The 22,732-nt window shown below is 39.5% G+C and overlaps 1 protein-coding gene across 3 annotated transcripts in view; it reads right to left on the bottom strand.

The window, feature by feature from the left end:
* Positions 1 to 22,486, bottom strand: part of FNDC3A (fibronectin type III domain containing 3A) — a 111,325-nt gene extending 88,839 nt beyond the window's left edge. The window contains exons 1-2 of one of the 3 annotated variants that reach the window (XM_059839013.1): positions 22,467 to 22,486; positions 5,428 to 5,556 (exon numbers count right to left, since the gene is read on the bottom strand). In XM_059839013.1, coding sequence (XP_059694996.1) covers positions 5,428 to 5,529 — 102 coding nt within the window. In that variant the 5' untranslated portion in view covers positions 5,530 to 5,556; positions 22,467 to 22,486. Of the gene's footprint in view, positions 1 to 2,349; positions 2,377 to 5,427; positions 5,557 to 22,312; positions 22,406 to 22,466 lie in introns of those variants that run through there. The other 2 variants (XM_059839014.1, XM_059839015.1) reach the window with 2 other exon arrangements.
* Between the last annotated feature and the right edge of the window lie 246 nt (positions 22,487 to 22,732).

Raw genomic sequence — 22,732 nt, forward strand, 5'->3', positions numbered from 1 at the left:
TTTCTCCCCATTGACTGTATTAGCAACCTACAGTGACTAACTGACTTCCAATTCAATTTTCATGTGTCATCCAATTCTCCCAAATGTCAGTTTCTGAACAGTTTAATTCAACAGGGGCTGAATGCCTCAAGTATCTTGGGAGGAATCCACTGTATCAGAGACCAAAATTAATCTAGGATTCATATCATGCACATGAAAACAGACATTTTAGAGAGAAAGGATGATTACTGAAAAGTTTTATGAGGATGCTTCATTGCTTCATTCCACAAATTTTCATACCAAATAGAAACAGAAAAGGCTATGAACTACACAGCCTTCACTCTTGTTTCTACATTTATTTTCAAACAGAAAATATAAAAAAACCCATATCTGAATGGTGGTATAAACTGTGCAATAAATCTGGTGCTGCTTTCTTCTCAACAAAAGCAGCATAGTATTCATACATTACTATATATCAAAGAATTTTGAATCCTCACTTTCTGCTGAGGATGATGGCTTCTTCTAGGAAATTTAAAGCAAGTTTTCAATGCACCTGCAATCAAGGATCCAGTTTAAATAAACTGGGAAAAAATCTGATCTCTAAGGCAAAAAAAAAACAAAACAAAACCACTTAACTAAGTAAAACTTCACCCTTCCTAACTAAAAAACACGATTAAGTCAGATAGAGGAAGTGTCTACTAACCCTGAGTCATCAAAACTCATGTATTTTTAGCTTTTCTTGTGATTTTTTTTTTTTTTTTAAATCATAGCCAACAACCAGTTAGAAACTTCCATGGAAAAGATTTTTCTGTATATGGAATGTCTCATATAAGTTTGATTATCATCTTGCAGTGATGCTTGCTACACAAAAGTACTAATCAATCCTGGGGAAAAATACAGCTTGATAATGAGGTTCCATAGGCTGGCACTGAAGCATTGCAGGCCTGAAAGTTCCAATGGTTCCACTGAAGACACTTCTGCTGCGCTTCAGTGCTATGAAGTCACTGAACAATGGAAGAATAATTGTCAACTAAAACAAACTTCAATGAACTCCAAAATGAGAAATTAGACATATCTGCTAATTCAATAGAGCCAAATGGGAAGTACAAAAAAAAAAAAAAAGGCAAAAAGAACAGAAGCAGCCATGCCCATACTCTGTTCTGTGAAATCAAAGCACAGATAAAAGAAAGGAAAAGACCACAATATGGAAAGTGATGGAAAGTGAGAGCAGTTATAACACTATCTGTTGTTAAACAACTTTTAACACGGATTTTTTTTCTTGCTGAGGAAAAAGATCATGAAACATATTGCAGTTCTAGGCTTGATTTTCAGCAGCAAGACGAAACCAAAGCAAGCTGGAACTTGATAATGTACCATATGGTTTTCAGAAGCAGAAGTGCCAGAACAAAAACCTAGGAAACTCATTTAGCAATCGAGTCTAGCTTTATATTTCCCAACACCATCTCCACCATTATATTTTGCTGTAATGTAATATGTAAACAGTCTGAAAGCCAAAAAAGGGGATTAATTAATTTGTTTTGTGGCCATCTATTACTCTGCTGACTGAAGGCATCCTCCTATGACAACAAGTTAAGAATAACTTTAATAACAGAGGTTTAAATATTTAAAGAAGAAATTGGTTTTAGGAACACTAACTTGTAGATTTGATGTTTAATACCTACTTAAACCCACACACAATATACACACACACTACACATATATACACACAGAGTAGGATTTTTGGAAAACTCACCAAAACATCTAAATTTCTCAATAAAACTTGGAGGATAAGTATCCAACCTCCCAAGCTAGAAGTGTTACTTTACCCCTATACCTTGCCAAGAAATAAAGTCAACTAAAGGTCAAACACTACATGCTATTCCCCAAAGAAAAGAAAATGGTTAACAAGTACTGGGCTACTTTGAGAGTGCAATCTATATTTTCTGTTAATAAAGGACCCATAGGTCATACAGGAATGTCTCACTTTGCAACTGCTAGCTTTAGTGGGAAGGTACTCTGAGGGCCCAGAAGTCCTTGGCTGCTGCATACTTGTGTCAGCAATTTACTGATTTGTTTTGGAATAGCACTGGGTGCTGTAGCAACTTTCCAAAACAATTTAACATAAGTGTGTTAAAGTAGTTTGAACTCTTGCCTCTTCTTTTCCTCTTCTTCCACCAAATCAGGACTCACATAATCAAGCATATCCTTCCTGTCCAGCCTCAGCAATAATCACTAAAGCATCACTGCACTAGTTACCCTTATGTGAAAAATCCTCAAGCAGTTCTGTCCTCATACCACGTCTTCCCAGTTTAACTTGGTTTCTATAGATCCTATAGATCTGCTCCATTCTCCATCCTCAACCTTACTCACCATCGAGACCATAAGAAGTACATTATCCCCTCATTCTGAACACAGTGACAGGAAGGTAGGAAGGTAAAATCAAGCAGTACTTCTGTGCTTAACAGAGGAGGAGGAGCCAGCAGGCTTGGTCTCTGCTTTTTCTTTTCACTGGTTTTATCCTATGAAAGTAACATTAGTCCCTTGCTCCGTGGGACAGAGAACCAGGCAATCTCCCACAACAGCACTGAGTGACATACAAACATTCACACAGTTTAAGTTCCCCGTGTTTTCTGACTGAACACTCACACATTCCTCTAACTTTGTGGATTGTTTTGTTTTAAAACATGGTGGAAAGTTACAGCTTTAACCTGATCAGACACTTCCGCTGTTTGAAGCATATGACCTTTCATCTTAACATGTTCAAATATTTGTACTGCTATTTCACATTTACACTGCTAGCAGAACTTCAAGTATTTGAAATAGATTATCTTGAAGATATGAACTGTTCCAGAAAAGTATGGAATGGTCTGTATCCGTCTGGTAACTCAGTTATGCAGTATAAACAATCTAAGTCACCATAATTACAAGCGTTAATTCTGGTAAAATCTAAGAAGGGGTAAACTGATTTAAAAAATCCTCAGATGCTTTACAGCTGAATAAAATCTTTCAAGTTTAGTATAGTTAGCTAGTCTAACATAGAAAAAACCAACATAGAAGCAAAATAGTTAAATAAGGAATCTCCTACTGGTTTTCAGAAGCAAAATACCTAAATAACCAGTTTTCTACTGGTTTTCAATACCTTTTCAGTCAGGACTGACTAAAACTAGTTAGTTCAGCTACAGACCAACTTATACACTATGAATACAGAAGAAAATATCCATTTCTTTACATGGACAATACAGCTCTGAATTTTGATTGCAGGAATACAAATTTTGCCAGCTCTACAGATTAAGTTATATTTTATGCAACCCAACACCAATGCTGTTATGAAAGGAACTGAGAAGTACTTTCATACATCAAAATGTGTGTACTGTAGCTAAGTAAAAAGACTTACAGAAAAATTAGTAACTCCATCATAAAGGCAAAAGTCCTCTTCCTTCTTATAGTTTCAAAGTTCAAGGGAAAACAAAGGAATACAAGGAATAATATTCATCGTATAATATTAATGTTTAAAATATTAAAAAAGACTCAACACTACAGTGTTTTGTACTTGAATACATCATACTTTCAGATGCAGTATCTATCCCTTTCATAAGTACTATTTAAAACAAACATACATGATTTTAAGACTGTTTTAAATAAATAAGCAACTGCCTGACCTTTCTGCGGCCTAAGTCTTAACTGGACAACCTTGACACACAACACAGTCCCTGCCATTCTGGATTTCCCATAGTTCAGATATACAAAGTATTTTCTACCTACTCACGGCTTTCAAATCACCAGATGCAAAAAGGGTTTCCAAAGAAGTTTCCTGCCACTGAACAAATGCACTTGCTGACTCTATGAATCTTCCATCAGATGCAAAGGACAGAGAACAAAAGTCGCAACTTTCATTCAACATTGTGAAACATGAACAGGAGACAATGTTTTGGTGTATAACTGCCAGTTATCATGAAATGGGGAAAGAAGAAAATTACTTTCTTTATTGATGACTAATGCTCAATGAAAATTCTCTTTTTTAAAAATACACGTGATTACTACCAGTCCCACTTCAGACAGTAGTCATAATGAGCTGCCTTTTGTTTTAAATGAAAAAGGACAACAGCATATATGTTGTTTTTTTCATTAGAAGACTAACACAAACTCCCACAGATTCATTTCTCCGAAGAAATACTTTGCTTGCTTTCCAGTTTCAATCTTCCTTGGCAGGAGAAAGAGACAACATTTTAAAGAAAACATATATCCAAAAGAAAATTTAAACTCACATATGACTCAAAATCATGCATGATTACAATGTAAGCTTGACAGAACAGTCTGAGAGTCTTATCTTTATGGAGGGCAGAACAAGTAACTCAGTATCAACTATGTTTGAAAGGTCACAGTGAACAGGGGAAGATCCCAAGGACTAGAAGAAAGCAAACATCAGTGCAATCTTCAAAAAAGGAGAAGGAGGAGGACCCAGGGAGCTTGAAACTGGTCAAGATCACCTTTAGCTCTGGGGAGATGAGTGGACAAAGCTTTCTAGAAGCCATTTCCAAATGCATTAAAGACAAACAGGTGACTTGGTGTAGTCACTATGGATTCACAAAGGGTAAATCATGCCAGACAGACCTGGATGGCCTTCTAGAGTGAAATTACTACCTTGGTGAATGAGGAGAGAGCATAGCTAATGTTTACCATGACTTCAGCAAGGTTTTGACACTTTTGAATAACACAGAAACTGATGAAACACAGACAGAGCATAGGAACCAAGGCAGACAAAAACTGGACCAAATTCCCGTCTTGAAATATTGTGATCAGCAGAGCAAAGTCTAGCAGGCAGCCATCCACTGGTCACCTACTGCAGTGGCTGACACTGGGGCAGACAAGGACTACAATCTTCTTTAAAGATCTGGATGATGGGACAAAGCACGTCATGAACAAGTGACACAAATCTGAGTGAAGCAGCTGATGCACTAGATGGTTGCACTGACATCGAGAAATACAAATTCAACAGGTGTCCAGGCAGACACTAACATAGAAAAGCAAGTCCCACCATTCAGGCTACCCAGTTGTAAGCAAGTATCAGTCTGGAGATCATAGATAATAGAACATGTTGTGCCACAGCTACTATGTTCTACCATAGGGAAAGGTTTATTCACCTTAATAAGATCACACAGTAATATAAATATATAACTTCCAAACTAAGACACAATCATGGCTTGACAACTTGGCAGCTGTTTGGTCTCATTCTTCCATGAAGAAGTTCTTCCACAACACAGGTTTTCTGCTTCATACTTCTTACAAATCTTATCTCTGCACCAGTTCTGCCTTCACCTCAATCTCTAACACATGTGTATGCCCAAAGCTGCCCAAATATACTCCAGATGAAGGATTACTATCTTTCACAGTGTCAACACGTCAGTGATGTGTTGAAAGGAAAAAAAAAATATACTGATGTTTCCTTACCTGTTGTGCTCCATCCCCACTAACAATAGGGGAAGTCAGAAGAGGGATTTCACTACTTATAATTGAAGTGGTATCCAGTAACGGTGGATGTTCTGCCATCATTGATGGTACATTAATTCACAAGATCACCTGCAAAGGAAAGTTACTCAGATGGTTAAACTGTATCAATATTTCTGAATAATTACCCTTAAAACTTGTCTCGCTTTAGAAATAACAACAACAACAAAATAAGATTATGAAATTAGACACCTTAAGAAAGTATGTTTCCACAACAAGCAGCAATCACACAAGCGTGAAGATGAGTTTTTGTCAGCTGGTACAAGCCTTAGTTACATGGAGAGGGCGGTTTACACCCCCTCTAGCGGCTGAACCTCAGAAGATGATAGATCACTACCCTGGAGCTAACAAACCTGAATCTTTAAACTTTGTAACAAACCAAGACTTCAGCAAACTGGCACCGCTGACAAAATGCCTACAGAGTTAAAAAGAAAAGGAAACACGCATTTGCTTTAAAACCCACATGTATAGTGTTCCTGTTCATGTGACTGGTAAAAAAACAAGATATACTAACAGGGACACTTACTTTTTTCCCTTTTTTAATAACCCACTTTTCCTATTATTAAAATGGATAAATACTTTAGGGACAACGCATTACTAGGAAATGTCCTAGTGAGGCACAAATTAAAAAAAAATAATAATAAAAAATTTTGCACAATCTGACATATCATCATTTAAAAATTTATTAGATCCAGAAATAAAACCGTGTCACTTTGATAACCAGTGGCCGTTTAATCAGCAGCTAAAACTTGGGGAGGAAGGGAAGAGATAATGTCCACACACAAAATTGTAATCCTCATAATGATACTACAAAAAAGCGCTCACTTGCACACATTGAAAAGTTACAAGAAACCTGATAACAAGAAAAAAAGCCACAGAGGCAAGAGGCCCATGAAAGCAGTGATACACTTTAACTGAGGAGTATCACATAACAAGGTTACAGAAAGCAGGATTCAGCCGAGCATTCCTTTCAGTTATATTAACAAGCCACAAGGAACATGTTTTCTGATATTTTACATCTTAGTGCTATATGAAGACTGGATGGAAGAATTAAGACCAAAAACGCTGAAGATTACCATTTTTCCATGTTGGAAATAAATACTGCAAGTCTAAGAAGCTGCTTTTGAAATTGCATATAATTTTGTTTAAAAAAATATCACTAAATTACATTGGTTTACTGTACTGGTCTTAACTCAATCCCAGATAGACCCAGTACACTTAGCTTTTGAAATAAAAAATAATTAGATCAACAAGAATTGAGAACTGATATTTCTTAACAAAACAGAAAGACAGATGGAAAGAATTCACTAGGGGTGAATGGCACATTCAGAATTCCCACAAGTTAATCACATTTTGCATCCGGAAACAGTGCTTTACATCAAACATAGACATAAGGATTAAGCTGAGAAGAAGCTTGTACAGTATTTCTAAAGCAGAATCGCCTCTCTTAGCCAGTACTTACAGTAGCCTGGTAAAAAAAAGTAAATACTATTTTAGAGTTATACAGCCTGACAGCCAGCAGTGTTACAGGCTTTTGTAAGTTTTGTTGTGGTATCATCTGGCTACTGAAACTCCCTACAAAGACTTCCAAACTTCTAGTTCAGATATACTGTCTACTCATAAACAGAGATGTTTACTAGTTACAGCATTAACTTCAAATGAAAAAATACCTGATGGTAATGGAAAAATGGAAGGAGTGATAATGGAATAAAGTCATCTTAATGACACTAACTTCAGCACCAAGCTCTAGAGATATTTGGTTAATCAGTACAGCTTACTACTCAAAAGCATCATCTAAAACTTCATGCCACCCAATGGACTGCTTTCATTTGCTTGCCCCTCTAGGGTGGATGTTGTAGCTCTGCTGTGGATTGAAATCTACAGTACAGTGCTCTCAGTACAAGAGGACTCCCACATTAACAAAGCACTACAGGCCTCTTGTACAGAATTTTTTCCTTCTATCCAGCCTAAACTTCTCCTGGTGCAACCTTTCCTCTTGTGCTATCATCTGATACCTGGGAGAAGAGACTGATCCCAACCTGGCTCCACCCTCCTTTCAGGCAGTTGTAGAGAGCGATAATGACTCCCCTGAGCCTCCTTTTCTCCAGACTAAACACCCCCAACTCTCTTAGCAGACACTTCCCCAGCTCCTTGCCCTTCTCTGAACATGCTCCAGCACCTCAGTCCTCATAGTGAGGGACCAAGAACTGGTTGAGGTGTGGCCTCACCAGTGCCAAGTACAGGGGGACAATCCCTGCCCTGGTTCTGCTGGCCATGTTGCTGATACGGGCCAGGATGCCATTGGCCTTCTTGGCCACCTGAGCACACACACACACTGGCTCATGTTCAGTTGCTGTTGACCAGCACCCTCAGGTTCTCTTACACCAGGCAGCTTTCTATTCTCCCGCACAGCTGTTTAATGATTTTATTTGTATGAAATTAGCTTCCCATAGGCACCCAGGTGCTTAGGTCAACACCTCACCTTCAGCACTCAGTCTATAGTGCCTTAACTGGGACACAGCTAAATTCCATGTCTGAATTCAAGCATTTGATTTATTCTGGAGTCAGAACACACTGCTCATTGATGAACCCTGACAGGAGCTACTATGTAGAATGTTATTCCTGACACCCTCTACAACAATCATAAAAGTGCTACCTGTCAGACTGTGTAATCAATCTAGGAAAAAAAACGTTTCCTTGATAATACAATATTAGATTTCTCTGCAATGTCACTGAACTAGTCTCAAAGACTAAAGGTTTAAACTTCACACCAATGTGGGTCTATACTACACGTTCATCAAAAGCCTTTCCCCCATCAGCAGCTGGGAGGCAGCAATCCGTACAAGTCAGTGCAAATAATACGGTCACACAGTTAAGATGTGGCACGTTCACCCACTGCAGGTGCCTTTTTGTTTTGCTGTGAGGACAAAGAAAGATACCAATTGGAAAAGACAGAATGTGTGGTAGGAGGAGAAGTCAGCAAAAATGGATACAAGGTTGGCGTCAAGACAAACAGAATGCTCAATAAACATATCTTGGAAATAAATTATATCACATTCAATGCAAGGACCTCAAGTGTGTGCAGACAGAGCCTTTAGATCATCAGAACCCAGTAGCTTGGATTCAAGACCTCTTGATGACATTTACCTAGACCTTTGAAAAAGACTTGCAAAAAACTTGGGTCCTAGGAAATTCTCAGAGGTCTGGAAGAAAAGTAGAAGTTTGCATTAAATACTGTGTTGTAAAAGGGACAATCTAGTCCGGTTAGCAAAGAATAATCTCAGATCAACACTGGATGTTATTTGTAAAGAACTAAAATACAATTAAGATTGATTGAAAAAACCTTGTCCAATTAACTTCATACAAACCTTCTGGTGATGGATATTGCTGAAAAAGGTACTAATAAGTGGACTGTAAAAACAACCTTAAAATCTTACTTGGCATTAGAGAGCATTTCTCTTCAATAGAAAAACAGAACAGATGGATTAAAACTGAATGGACAGTCCCTAAACATTAACAGTAAATACAGAATTGTTGAACCATGTGAGTTTCCAATAGCAAGGGAAGGTATCAGTTCTCAGCTTCTCATTACAGAACATGTTTTTAACTTGCCTCTCAGAAAAAATAAAAAAAAGGAAGTCGAAAGGAAGTCTGGAAATGACAAGCAATGACAGTGATAAGAGACTGAGTTATTTCAGTCAACTAAAATGGCATGAATAGCTTAAAAAGTTAGGCATAGCAAAAAGTATTAATGCATAAAGGTAAAGATGCTCTTTCTAAAACTAAAAAGAATGAACACAATCCTGTGAAGGGTTTATTCCAACAAGGACAGAATAATAAAAGTGGACAGTCAAACACAAGCTTGCCAAAAGGCTTTATCAGTTATATCAACAGGTCTACCTCCCTTAGCAACATGGAGGGGAGGATGTTTTTCCTGCCTCTGGCTACAAATACCTACCATCTCTACTGGAATAACTTCACAAGCTTTGTCTCCAATTTTCTGACTTGAAATTGCTCCTAACTGTTCCAAGTGTGAGCAACAACTTCTTGAACATATTGTTCCATTGAAAGCAGAGTATGTGCATACTGTAATTTCAGCCTTAATCCTCAAAAAGCTGCCCCAGGTGATGTAACTGTCCAACTCCATCTAGTTTCTGGATATACTCAGGACTTTATGAGAGCTCAAGAAAAACAACTTGCATTTGGACAACAGGTAAGGTGCAGCCTGCAGAACCACTACAAACAATTCACTAGCCTATCATCAGATTTCCTGCACTACTGAAAACTTTGATGCAGCAGCCTTCAGAAGGTGTAAAATAACATGTGGGAAGAACCAAAGGATTTATTTAAGGCCTAGTCACTGCACCATTCTTGTGGACATTAAAAGGGACCAGACTAGGAAGAAGACACATTAGATGAATAGAGAGATAATTCTCAGTTGCTAAGCAGAGAAGCAGTTGAGAAGAAATTTGCTACTGGTGGAGCATTAAATGCATGCTTATTTACAAATCTACACTGTTTCATGCACAGCAACAACTGCTGCATGAACAAGTATTTAATTTCTTGTCTTGCTACTGCATATACTGAACTAGTAGCAGACATTCAAAGTCAATTCAGGACTGCAAACTCAGTCTACAGTGAATCTGCCCTGAGTCTTTTCTACAATGCAAGGAAAGTATAGGGTCTCTTGAGATTACAACCAAATTGTGTAGGCTGATGCTTTGCACAAGACTATTATTGTAAGTGGGGCTATTGCCCACTACCCCCACCTGAACTGCTATTTGAAAATACCTTGAAAGATTTTTCTGAAGCCTGTCAAAGCTGAAACAAAGTAAGGGTATCTAAATTTACTGGATGTGATTTGTTTAGACTCCATGACTTATGCCTGAGGAACCTCTAAGGAATGAATTACACTAACAAGGCAAAAGGCTAAATGATGTCAAAGCTTGCAAACTGTGTTCCACTCCATAGTTCAGTAAGCAAGTTTGCCTTCCTGAACTGCAATGACAATTTAACTCAATCCTTAAATGCCTTCAGATTTGATCCTTTATAGTTTCTGTGGCATTACCCTCAAGCTGTAAAGCACAATACAACACTACTTTTTACTCTGTCAGTTGTTCACTGAGGGTTAAGGAGTGTTGTAAGGCTGAGATCATTGGGCAGTGCATTCAGTGCATTTCCTCTGCACATGCAAAAGATCAGCATTTCTCTAAGAGACTAGCAGCTGAGCTCAAGGATAGTCTCTGAAAAACACATCAGCATTGTATCAGCTGGATCACCAAGGTAAAACAACATGAGACAGCAGCACATGTCCTGTAGCAAGGAAGGCATACGAGGCTGTATTAGCAGACAAGTACAGCCAAGGGGCTGAGGGAGGTGATTATTCCCTGCTATTCAGGGGCAATAGGCTGGAATCTGGAATACCATGATCGGTTTTCTCTTCTCAGCCACCTCCTCCTCCTCCTCCCCCCAGTATAAGAGAGATGCCACAAAGACTGTTCCTGGGCTTAGGCCCATGAAAGACAGGGAGAAGCTAAGAGTACTAGAGTAGCCAGGGGTCACCTGCTAGCTGGATACCACTGCCTGAAGGATGCTGGTTAAGAGCCTTAAATCAAACTCTTCCAGGAGGTGTGCTGCAAAAGCACAAGTGTTTGGACAATGCTCTCAGATACAAGACGTGACTCCTGAGGAGTCCTGGGCAGTGCCAGGAGTTGGACTCTATGATCATGACAGGTCCCTTCCAACTCAGCATATTCTATGATTCTGTGATGGGCATGCACTGCACCATTGGAAATTCTGTCTGTCCATAAAGATAAAAAAAAAAAGCTATCTTGACAATGAGAATGGTGTAGCACTGGCATACCTTGTCCTGAGAGGCTGCAAAATTCTTAATCACCAGCACAAGACACTCCAGCACAAGACAAACTCTTGGCATATGAGAAGAAAATATTTTTTGTCACTGAAAAAACACCCCTTTTAAACACTGGTTCCCATCTCTATCTTATCTCTTTTTTTCCCCTATGCTTTATAGTATAAATATATCAATAAAGTAGCACATAATTTAAAAGATTACATATACTGGAAGTGCATGCTTAATACATTCTTTACTTACAGGGTGCATGACCAAAAAATTTGGAGACCAGAGCTGTAGAAAATCAAAACCTGACCATGTAAGGTCCTAACAAAGGGCTGAAAAAGACAATCTCCAAAGACCCTGTCGAGCAGAATTCTCCTATGAATTCCAGAATATTAGTCAAACAAAATGCAACACACAATGCCAAAGCTGAATGATTCACAGTAGGTCAGAACCCAGAGAGAGGACCACAGCTTGACTCCAAGCTCTTAAAAGCTATCAGATCCTCAATTCAAATTTCAAAGCAACAATGACAATGCTAATCAAAACTCAAACTTGGTCACCTAAGGCTCAAACTTTGGAAGATATACACATAACTCTGTCCATAATAGAACTGCTTTATAATCTGGCCTGTCTCCTAAAAGAGAAAGGCTGCATTAGAGGAAAGTTACGAATTAAAAAGTTACACTTTGACATGGACACCCTACACAAACAAGCTTTCCAGTTCAGTTGGGATATAGGCACTACCATGATAAACGTAGTTGTAGCTAGTAACAGTGCTGTACACTGAAAAACATACGGACCATTCCCTTCCTAGAGATTCACTGCTTCTGGTTATTGAGTTTGATACAAAATATAATTAATCGATTTATTCACAACTAGAGGACTTACAAGGCCACTCTCCACAGTGGTATCACTGGTGCCTAGTGAAGGAGAAACTTGCATTGCTGTTTTTTTCCTCAGTTTTCATGATTTACAGAGTAGTGCTTCTCTACCTACCTACATATCATCACAATGCTTACAGCAACTTAATACTCTTTCACATCCTAATTCTGTCAAATCTAGTGAACAACAGACACAAACTTTTATTATTCCAGGGAGCTGTTCAGAAGAGCTGTGAATTCTACACAACACAAGCACAGAAGTTTAAGCAGGGACAGGACAAAAGCACCTAACACAAAATAGTGCAGTGTAAGAAACTGCCTTAATGAAATCAATACTAAATGTTTCCAAACTGCATGTTGCTCTTACAGAAGTAACAAACTCAGGGCTTTTCCACGATTTCTTTGTCAGTACTGAAGTTTCATACATGCTTCAAGTAGTATCATATTACAGCTGCCAATTCCAGGCTGCTGTAAGCTGTGCTTTCCCAGTGGGTTCAGCACACTAGAGCAGGTGTGCATTCCTTCTTCACCTGGGTCTTCACGCAGCTACGCTCCCCTAGGAACCACAGGTGGGGCCCATCCTCCAGTCCAGACAACTTCCAGTAAGAAATAAAAGCTTCTCTGAATAGGAGACAACACTTACGTTTTGCCAAAGACCAAGGAATGAATTTGCAGAACCTAAAGAACCATAAAACCATCACCCAATCCTAATGCATTAAATGCATGCCTTCTCCAACATGGAGACAGCAGATGCACTTGAAAAACAAACATCTTTCAAATGGCTGAAGCAAAAAAGCCAATTCCTTCCAATCTGTCAAATTGGCCATCCAGTTCAGAACTTATGAGACAAAAGTGGACAAACAGAAGTGCCCAAGATGTACAAATATGCTAAAACGAGGAAAATTCTAGAATATTCCAATGCAGCCCTAGGGTGAAGAGGAAAGAACAAAGAATATACAACAGATGTTAGTAATATCACTTAATGCACTACTGGAAAAAGCTCAGATAGTGATGCAGCTGGTGTAGAAACGTATTAGAATATAATTACCCAGAGATCCATAAGGTTGTAGATGAGCTATTAAAGTTATGAAGCATGCTGAAGAGTTTTGTTTTTGTTTTTAAGAATCAGAACTGAGCAGAAGGATTTTAATTTCTCTCCCTCCCTGTACATTTACCACATTTTCCAGTCAAAGAGTTTCAGATGTGGCAATTACAGTACAACAACTTTAAAAGTTCTGAACAAAATATTTCAATTAATATGCAATTTATTTAAAATATACACTTTGTTCCTGATAAAGTATTTTTCCTGTTTCAAAAATGTTTTCCTGGGACACTTGATAAAATAGTTTCCAACGGAACAGAGGAGGGTTATTTTTTGTTAGAAGAAGGGTGTTGTGGGGAACATTTTTCTTTCACTAATTTGTCAACTTCCTTTTACATACAGTGAAAGTGAAATGGCTTGAGTGCTGGTCATAATACTAAAACTGCAGATAGGCAATAAAGTAAAATTATAAAAATAGTATTGTTTCATGAAGTAAATCAACAAAGTCAAAGTCTGACAGTCACTTAAGACTGAATATCCGCTAAAGGTTTTAATAAGCACTGGAAGCTCCTATCAAAAAAAAAAAAAGAATCTACAACATTTACCATCAATACAGAAATACTTCAAATGTTGTCACAGACGCTTGTTCAAGATAATTGTCAAAAACTGAGAAACACGATCCACGACTCTGTTCATACATTATGTTCATATGTTACCACCAGAAGATGAACGCTGAAAGGTGTAAAATTAATGCAGTACTCTTTAGAAGGAAGCAGTGACTGCTGAGCAAATGCAAGTTCATGTCAACAGCCAAACAGTTACCAGATCTGACTCACGCCCAATAGCCACCCCCTGATCTACTCGGAGCAAGAACGTTCAAGCCCCTCAACAGCAAACCTTAGCACTGAAGGTGTTTAGTGTGCTATAGTAAATTAATACTTATGTCAGTTACCTTCATACTCCAGACTATAAACTGCAATGATTTAGGAGCAGTTTCAAATGCAGTTCATGCATTCATGCCATGGGTACTATAACCTATATAAGAATGCATAGAAGATAATTGGAAATACCCCAGCTGTTCAAGTTTAGTGCATTTGTACTCATAAGCCAGCAGTTTCTGAATCTGAGCCAAAGAGGCTAAGTTTTTAATAGTAGCTGGTGTAGGAAACTAAACTTTTGAAGGTGAAGACTACATAGAGGAAAACTAGACAGTTATAAACCAGTCATCCATAAAAGCACAATATGTTCATGGACACTGACTAGCTCAGCTTGCCCAGCACAAGTGCTGAATGCTTCATTGTACACAGCAAGACCAGTGCAACGGAAACTACTTCAAAACACCCCATTCGGTTTTTAAATGTTGTTGTTATTATTATGTTATGTAAAAAACATCCACAATCCTTATCTGGATGAAGTACATGTAACTTGAAGCTGTTGCCTATGAAGAATACAGTAGTTCCCACTTATTTGCCTGTTCCTCTTTCACCTTCAAAGAAGTCTAAGCTTTTAGTAAAGGGGTAAGTGCAAACCTAACACAAATTGGAATTATCTGTTAATTTTATTTGGAACTACTTTGATAGCGTGCACTTTACAATCAAAGAGCTAACTGTCAGCAGCCAGGTGCAAACCCATACCTACTCCTTAGCAGGCACATAAATCCAATGCACTGACACACAGGGTGAAATACTGTGACCTCCTTTGTCTTGGAGAACATCCCCCATTTAGATACTCATGGGAATTATCCCCAAAAAGAAATTAGGAGAATGAACTGCATACCATATTTTTTACACCACTCGTAAAAAATCGGCAATGCAATTCCACTTTATTTATGCTACACTGATCTAAACTATGTTTTGTTTTACACTCTTGCAACTCTCAAGAATTTCCTTAAACCCTCCTAGTTTTACTTTTATACCAGCAAAATTAGATTCTTCTAAGCTTCTGCCAGGACTGGATTTCCTTCAGTTTGTTTTCTGAAAATCACATGGCTTCAAAACCAGCTTGCCCTTTCCCACTTAACTGTTACTTTTGCCTTCATTTCTGTTTAATAACATGCTTAGTTTTTGAGAAAACAAGCAAATTCAATGCCAAGAATCAAGCTACTTCCTCATTTGTCATTGACTCCCTTTTCTCAGTGGCTGTGAGTAGCAACGAGAAATTTCCAAAATAATTTTTCGTATGATACCTTTAAGGCAAACTGAAAACATGGATATATTTTTATTAATAAAATAATAAGACCTGCAACTGGTCAGTGAGATAAATTTATTGCAGAGACAGCTGCTGGTATTGGAGCTACAAAGAGTGCATGACTCAAGCAGAATGAGCAGCTTTTAAAGAACTCTTATGAAACAGCTTTTTCCTGTTCATTCTGAAAAATGAAAACTGCTATCCAAATGTAAGGTGACATAGGATCAATGAGGCTACACGTCTAAGAGACTTTAAAACTTCTCTCCACTGATTATTTTGGAGAAGCTGTAGATCTCTGCTTCCATAAGGAACAGGACAATAACAGAATGTGATAAATCAAGGCAGACATATGAAAACTACTTCCCAAGAGCAAAAATTCACCAAAAAAAGGTCTTTTGAGGCCTAACAATCACATTTGAAGGGCATTCTTTTATCAAGAATTTAAACTCCTCTACATCAGTTCTGCTAAATCATTCTAGCAGATCCCACTTGCACCACTGCAAGCAACTGGTCAACAAAGTGAGTTAAACTATAGGACAGACACAGTTTAAAATTAATCACATAAGAATTGGTCAGTTTTAACACAGAAGCTTCCTGATTGACTTTACACAAAAAATGTGCAAACACACAAGTGAATGTGAAATTTAAGAATAAACAGAGAAGAAGAGCTTGTACCCCATAGGAAAAAAAAAAAAAAGGCACATCGGTCAATCAGGATCTCAACTGAATGCAACTCTTCAAGTCTGAATGTGCTACTCATTCAAGAGTTCTCCAACAGAGGAGTATCTGCAACTACTGAAGGGGAAGACCAGCAAAACAAGAGCAGGTTTCTCAGGTGATATTTGCAACCTCTTCTCCCAAGTTCCACGCCATCCTCCTAGAAAAGTTTTAGTTAATCAAAACACCATGGGACCAACTAGTTTGATTGCCCAATCAAGTCAAGAGGACAAAGCTGCTCTGAGCATCCTCTTTTACATATGAAGTTGAAACGCTTAATAGCTGTCAATTTGTTACCAACAATACAGTCACAAAGTCAGAAACTGATTTGTTTTGTGCTGTACTTGCCATGATGTACATACTTAAATGCACTGGGGTACTTTTAAGATCTATTACTTTATTTATGGTAACTTATCCTCACCATTGAAATGCCACCACTGACTGTACAGATAAACTAATATTTCTAAATGGGGGCAGTCAAGTTATTAGCAAGCCTGAACAAATTAAAACAAAATACATTTCAGCTGCATCTATGATTAATCATTTCCAACAGTCACTGCTCACTTCCACAGCTTCTTTTAGTCCAAACTTGGTATTTCATTTCAGTATCTTCAATCCACTTTCATACTAGACTAAATGGGTAAATATTTGTCTTACAGCGTCATCCTCCCTATTTACATTTTTAATAGACTCTACAGGATTTGCAGAGGCATGGTAACTCCTGTGTTTTATGACATTTATTCTTACTGTGGAAAGTCTCCTAACAGTCTATCAATATGTATTTTGAAATATTACTGCATAGTTATAGTCACAGCTCTCTCTCATTGCCAGGACATTGCAAGTCACCAAAGTTTGTGCTGAACCTTCTTATCCATTCAACTTCAGCTTACAGATTAGTTTCCAGACACCTGCACACTTTTGGCAGGCCATTACTACTTGATTTGCTCTCCCTACCTAAAATGTGTTCTTCTGCCACAGAGTAAAATTACTCAACTTGCTATTCTGTTGTCTCCATTTCCTTCTGTGAAGTTATCTAGTAGATAAAGTTCTTCAAGTTAAAAGGACAACAAACTACAAAAAACCAAAACCTTGGAGTTTAAAAACTGGAACTTAGAGAAGAAGGCTTTCTTTTATAATCAAAGGAGTAAGAGCTGGTATGGAGTATGCTACATTAGTGAGGGGAAATGAGACAACAGCTGGGCATGCTTGTGGGATCCTGTATACCATAGACATTGGGTCTATACACTGGGGAAACTCAACCCCATTTACAAGGGACTATTTACACTTGTGAACTACGCAGTTTTTTTACTTTTTACTGCTGGTAACAGTAAAGCTCAAGGCTTGCTAAGTTCTTTTTCACTTCAAGTTATTCAAAATCAAAAGCAAATAAGAACTGAGTTTCACAGATTTAAATTCAAGCAAGGTACAAAAAACTCAAAGCAGATTCAAAAAGAACTGTTATGCAGAAGGTAAAGATAACATTCGTGCCCTGCATATTCCTTTTCACTCCCAGTTACAGAATAAAGTTACAACCTAGCCATACATGTCACAGTATAAATCCTTTTGGACCTTGCTGAAGACATTTATTACATCTTAGAAAGTGCTGTGCTCTTCTTATTAATGGCTAATAAAAATTACTTCTACTGGTCAAACTGGGATTGCAAACTTGTAGATAATTTAGACAACTTGCTATGCCCCAAGTCATTCAATATATAGTAAGGTACAATATTTTTTATTGTCTACAAATGCACAATTTTGCAGTGTATCTTCTCAAGTGTCCTAAATGCTTTGGAACTACTCTGGCAGCAAAATTGGGGGGGAGGGACACCATAGGCATATTCAGTGCTCCTGATTAACTTCTGTGGACTGGTGTTGAGGTGGTGTTTGATGCCCGAGGTACTAAACCAAAAGAAAAGATACCAATGTTAGCCTAAGTGATGTTCTGACTGCAGAACAGCATGAGCAGAAGCTCCACATATCCTGAAAAAGTAAAAACTTAAAGGGAGACAAAAATATAAATTCTATTAAGAACACTGGTAGATATATTGGTAGGTCTGATGAGACTGAGGCCAACAAGTGTGCTTGCCTAGATATAAACAGTAAAAATTTACTTGGAGCCATGAACAAAGAGGGCTAAGCAGGTCCAGTCTAACTCAGTTTGAAATGTGCTGTGAAGACATCACAAATGAGCATGGCGCTGAAGTTTTAATAAAGTATTTAAAAAATAAAAGGATATTTCATTCTTGAGCTACTGCAATTCTGAATACAAAAGCTTTCTGAAACAATACATCCAAAAAGAGTAATAACACAGTGCTCTACACAACTGTGCCACCAAACTGAAGACCAACATTTTCTGCAGTGCGTGTTGTAACCAAAACAGATTATCAATACAACAAGGAAAAAGTGCATAACCTAACAAGTGAGTACATCAAGAGTCCACCATGAAAGGAACCACTAAAAATTCTATTTTACTATTGACAAAAGAGCATAGCAAATGCTATTTTAATTTACATTTCATTAAAGTCATCTAGGACAGGTTAGCAAGAAGTCTGCAGATTTTATTTTCAGTGGTTACAGGCTCAAGAGTGTGTCAGCAGCTGGAATAGGACCAGATTTCTGGGGGGGCAAACAAAATGACTTCGAAAATATTTCTTCCATCTGAAACCAAAAGCAAATTATTGGAACTATTAAAAATGACAACCTACAAGGAACATGTAGAAGTATTAAGTGTTACAAACATTTCCTAAACATCCTGCTACCTCATCAGCCCTACAAAATACAGACCTGAGGATGACAGTCCAAAATACTACAGGACATAAACACAACCATTAAACTCCATGAATAGAGAAGATTAAGAAAAAGGCTGATAGTGTTTTTCTATTGACATCAAGTGAACACCAGCATTAAGAAAGCTCAAAGTTTACTGTATATGGCAAAGAACAAGCAAAAAACCAGTCATTTCTGTAGCTCGGGAAACACTGGCCCCATGAGCAAAATAAACATTGTTCATGTTTGCTGAACAGAAAAAGCAGTGTACTCATTCCAAACTATTATTGCTTTCCTGAGATACAGACAGTATCTTTTAGTTAAACTAAAAACTTGACAGTCCAAGTCAAATCCATTTTTACTGAGATCTGGTCCTACAGGAGAAACATCAGCTCTCAATTCAACTCATGCACTCTAAATTGTAGTGAAGTTGAATTTTACTACAAATTGCCTGGGAATTTCCCCAAGCCAACAGTCTTAAAGAAATCAATGATAAAATATAGAAGTGTTATTGACACCTGTAACAGAGAGAATCCAATTCATATTCTAGATAACAGAAATGCATTGATGGAACATGACACTATCTGTAGACATTTTAGCAGAGATTGAACTAGAAATCCCACAACAATTAGACAGTGGAGGTGAAAAAAAGATACAAAATTGCTAGAAGAATTCATGAGGTTCCAGAAGGCACTGACAAGGAGCATCAATGGTGCAAACAACACCGTCTAGGAAGTAGGCCTGCATCCTCACAAAAACTGTCTTTTCTGGTATCTGTCTGTCTGGGAATGAACAAGACTGAATGTTTGCCAGTTCAACCCCCCCAAAAAGGGGGATGAGGCTGGGTTACAGGATTTGCCACCGACAGAGCCATCAAAAGACAATCAGAACAGCAGCACACACCTTCCCAGCATTCAGTATTTCTAGAGACCAACACATGTACAACAGCATACACTATTGCAGAAGTGACCTGCCAGCAAGAAAAATTGTGGCATTGTCTAAAAGCATTTACATGTTAAAACCATCTAGGAGAAAGTACTGACAAGGATGAAAATTTGAACCCCTTGTGAAGTCAGGTTTTAAGAGTTTTTCTCAAGTCCTAAGACAGAACATTGCAGAAACATGTTCAATTAAGCAGTTAAAGCTGCAACAACCATTCTAAAGGATCTCTTTGAGATCTTCAGCAAAAATAATCATCAGCATAACACTGAGTTAGCCGATGGAGGTCCAAATTCAAGTAAAATTAAATGGCCATGAGGCAAAGGTTAACAAAGAAAAGCATCCCAAGATGCACTGGACTAACAGCCCAAAGCAAACGAGTTACTAGTCCAAATCATAATCCAAGTTTCTGCAGTTCCATTACATCACTGCCCATAAAAATCTAAAGCTTTTGAGTTTTAAGTTCACAAACTAGTAGAAACTTCAAGTTGAAAAAGGTAGAAATGCCATTAATGGACCGAAGTTGGGTAACCAGTGCTGGGTGTAATGACCTGACTCTCTTGAAACTCATATACCCAAAGCTTGTCATACAGCAAAAAGCCTCAGAAGAGCTCCATATGCCCTGAGAAAAACCTGAGACACTCACCTAATTCTGTTTTAATATTATCATCTACAGTAGTCAGCCTGTGACTCTGCCCAAAGCCGATTGCTCACCCCCTGGCCAAGTGAGCTAAGCAACAGATCACCGAGTCCTGGCCTTTCTGAGGACAAGGATCTCTGTCTCTCTTAACCAGGGCTTCATCTGCTAAAAATCAGTGCCCAGTGCCCCTGTGGAAGTCATACAGCACAGCAACTTCCTCCCCCAAAGTCACCAGAAAAGTCATTCTGGTGAATGATTTTGAATTAATGTAGTTTGCACAAACAACTCCCAGATTCAATATATGTGTGACAAGATAACTTGTGTACACAGAGTGAATCTAGGTTAGATGCCAGGTTCCCAAACTTGACCAGCACCCTTCTTGCTCCCTCATGCTTAGTAGAAACATTGGCTGTCAAGAACTCTATCCAATTTGCCAACATTGAGTGCTGGAGATACTCAACTACTTCTGACTTTTACATGTGTGTACAGCTTTCTCCCTACCTGACAGCTCGCTACTTCCTCATTCATCATGTGATTAAATTTCATAATTATTTGAGATCATTTCCTTAAAAAACAAAAAGAGGCAGAAAAAAATGTAACTGATCATCCTCTCTGAATTTTAAGGACCACTGATTTGCTGTGACTCACACTATTTCACAACACAGAAAATAAACACATCTACGGATGCAGATTCACATCAGTTAAATTTCTACGCTGTATAAAGCAGAAAGTTTCCCACTGCCATAACAACCAAATAGCTTCTTAAAAGCAGAAAGCTTAGCAGGACTGGCTCCTACAGCTTCTAAGACAGAAGCTGCCAAGTACTCAGCAGCAAAAAATTTAGAGATTTTAAGTCTCCTTGAAAATTTAAGGCATTTCTAATTAGGTATGTATTTGATCAAATGCAAACTGAAATTCTAAAATCAAAGAACATTTCACATAAATTACTTCATAACCCGAAATGTTCTAGAATAACACTTGACATACAAGGTGGCTAATAAAATGCCTTTGACAGGGTTAAACAAATGACTAACACGTCTTGAGGTGCCATTTATAACATTTTCTCCTACCAAAGACATTTTCTCTTGTTTCTGCTGCTTAATTTCTTTACTTCGCACAATAAAATTCAGCTGAAAAGTTTCATTTTTGCTTTTAGTTGGTTTCACTTTCTAAGTTGCCTGGAAGCAACGAAAAGTTTCTGTTTAGCTTGGGCGATATTCAGGGAGGGGGGAATCGGAAGCAAATCTGTCTGAAAGAATAACGCCTCTGCTAGGAGTCGGCAAGATTATTATTACCGTGTTTTCGGGAAGACTGTTTTATCTACATAGAGACGCCCAATCCCTTTAGCTGGGCGTTATGAGGGAACCTTTATGGCTTCGGCGGAGAGGAACAACAACAATAACAACAACAACGACGAGAAAGAGGTGTCGAGCACCACCACTGCCGTCTCCTCCCCGCCTGTCACAGCCGGCTCAGCCGTTCTGGTCGCGCTCCGCATCTGCTTCTTTCTCCGGCTCAACCACCGCCTCCTCCCGCGGCCGCCGCGCCGCAGCCCGGCGCTGACAGCGGGCGGATCCCCGCGCCCCGGCCGGCAGAGGCACCTCCGAGCCGCGGAGGGGAGGGAGACACAAAGTTTCTTTCGCGGAGCTCCGTCGGAGGCGCCGGCTCCCGGTCCTGCCCAGCGGGGAGCGCCGCTCCTCAGGCACCGGGGCAGGCAGCGGCGCTGCCCCCGTCCCCTCGCACCCCTCTCGCCGCCCCGCGGAGGGGAAGGCGGCGGTTCGCCATCAGCGCCTACTCACCGCCATGGCCCCGCGGCTCTCCCGGCTAACGGTCCGCGCTCCGCCGCCAGCGGGCAGCGGCGCCGAGGCGGGGAGCGACAGGGGGAGTTCCCGATGGCGCAGCTCGGGCAGGGGCGGCGCTTCCCCCACCCCTTTGCCCGCCCACTCGTGGTACCTGCCCTCCGGCCGCCGCCGCTCCGTCGCCTCTTCCTGCCCTCCCCGCAGCTGTCACTGCCCCCCGCTCCCGCCGCCGCCCCCGCCCCACCGCCTCAGCGCTGCCCGCCGCCTCGCCCGGCGGCGCGCGGCCGCCATCTTTGGGGAGAGCTGGGGGGACCGCGAGGGGGCAGTTGGCTCTGGCGCGCAGTGCGCCTGCGCGGAGTCCTCCCGTGCGGGTGGGCGGGGGCGTCGGCCGCAGAGAGGGGCGGGACCATGGCGTGTGGG

This window comes from Haemorhous mexicanus, chromosome 2 (assembly GCF_027477595.1).
Source record: "Haemorhous mexicanus isolate bHaeMex1 chromosome 2, bHaeMex1.pri, whole genome shotgun sequence".
In the NCBI taxonomy this organism is placed as follows: domain Eukaryota; kingdom Metazoa; phylum Chordata; class Aves; order Passeriformes; family Fringillidae; genus Haemorhous; species Haemorhous mexicanus.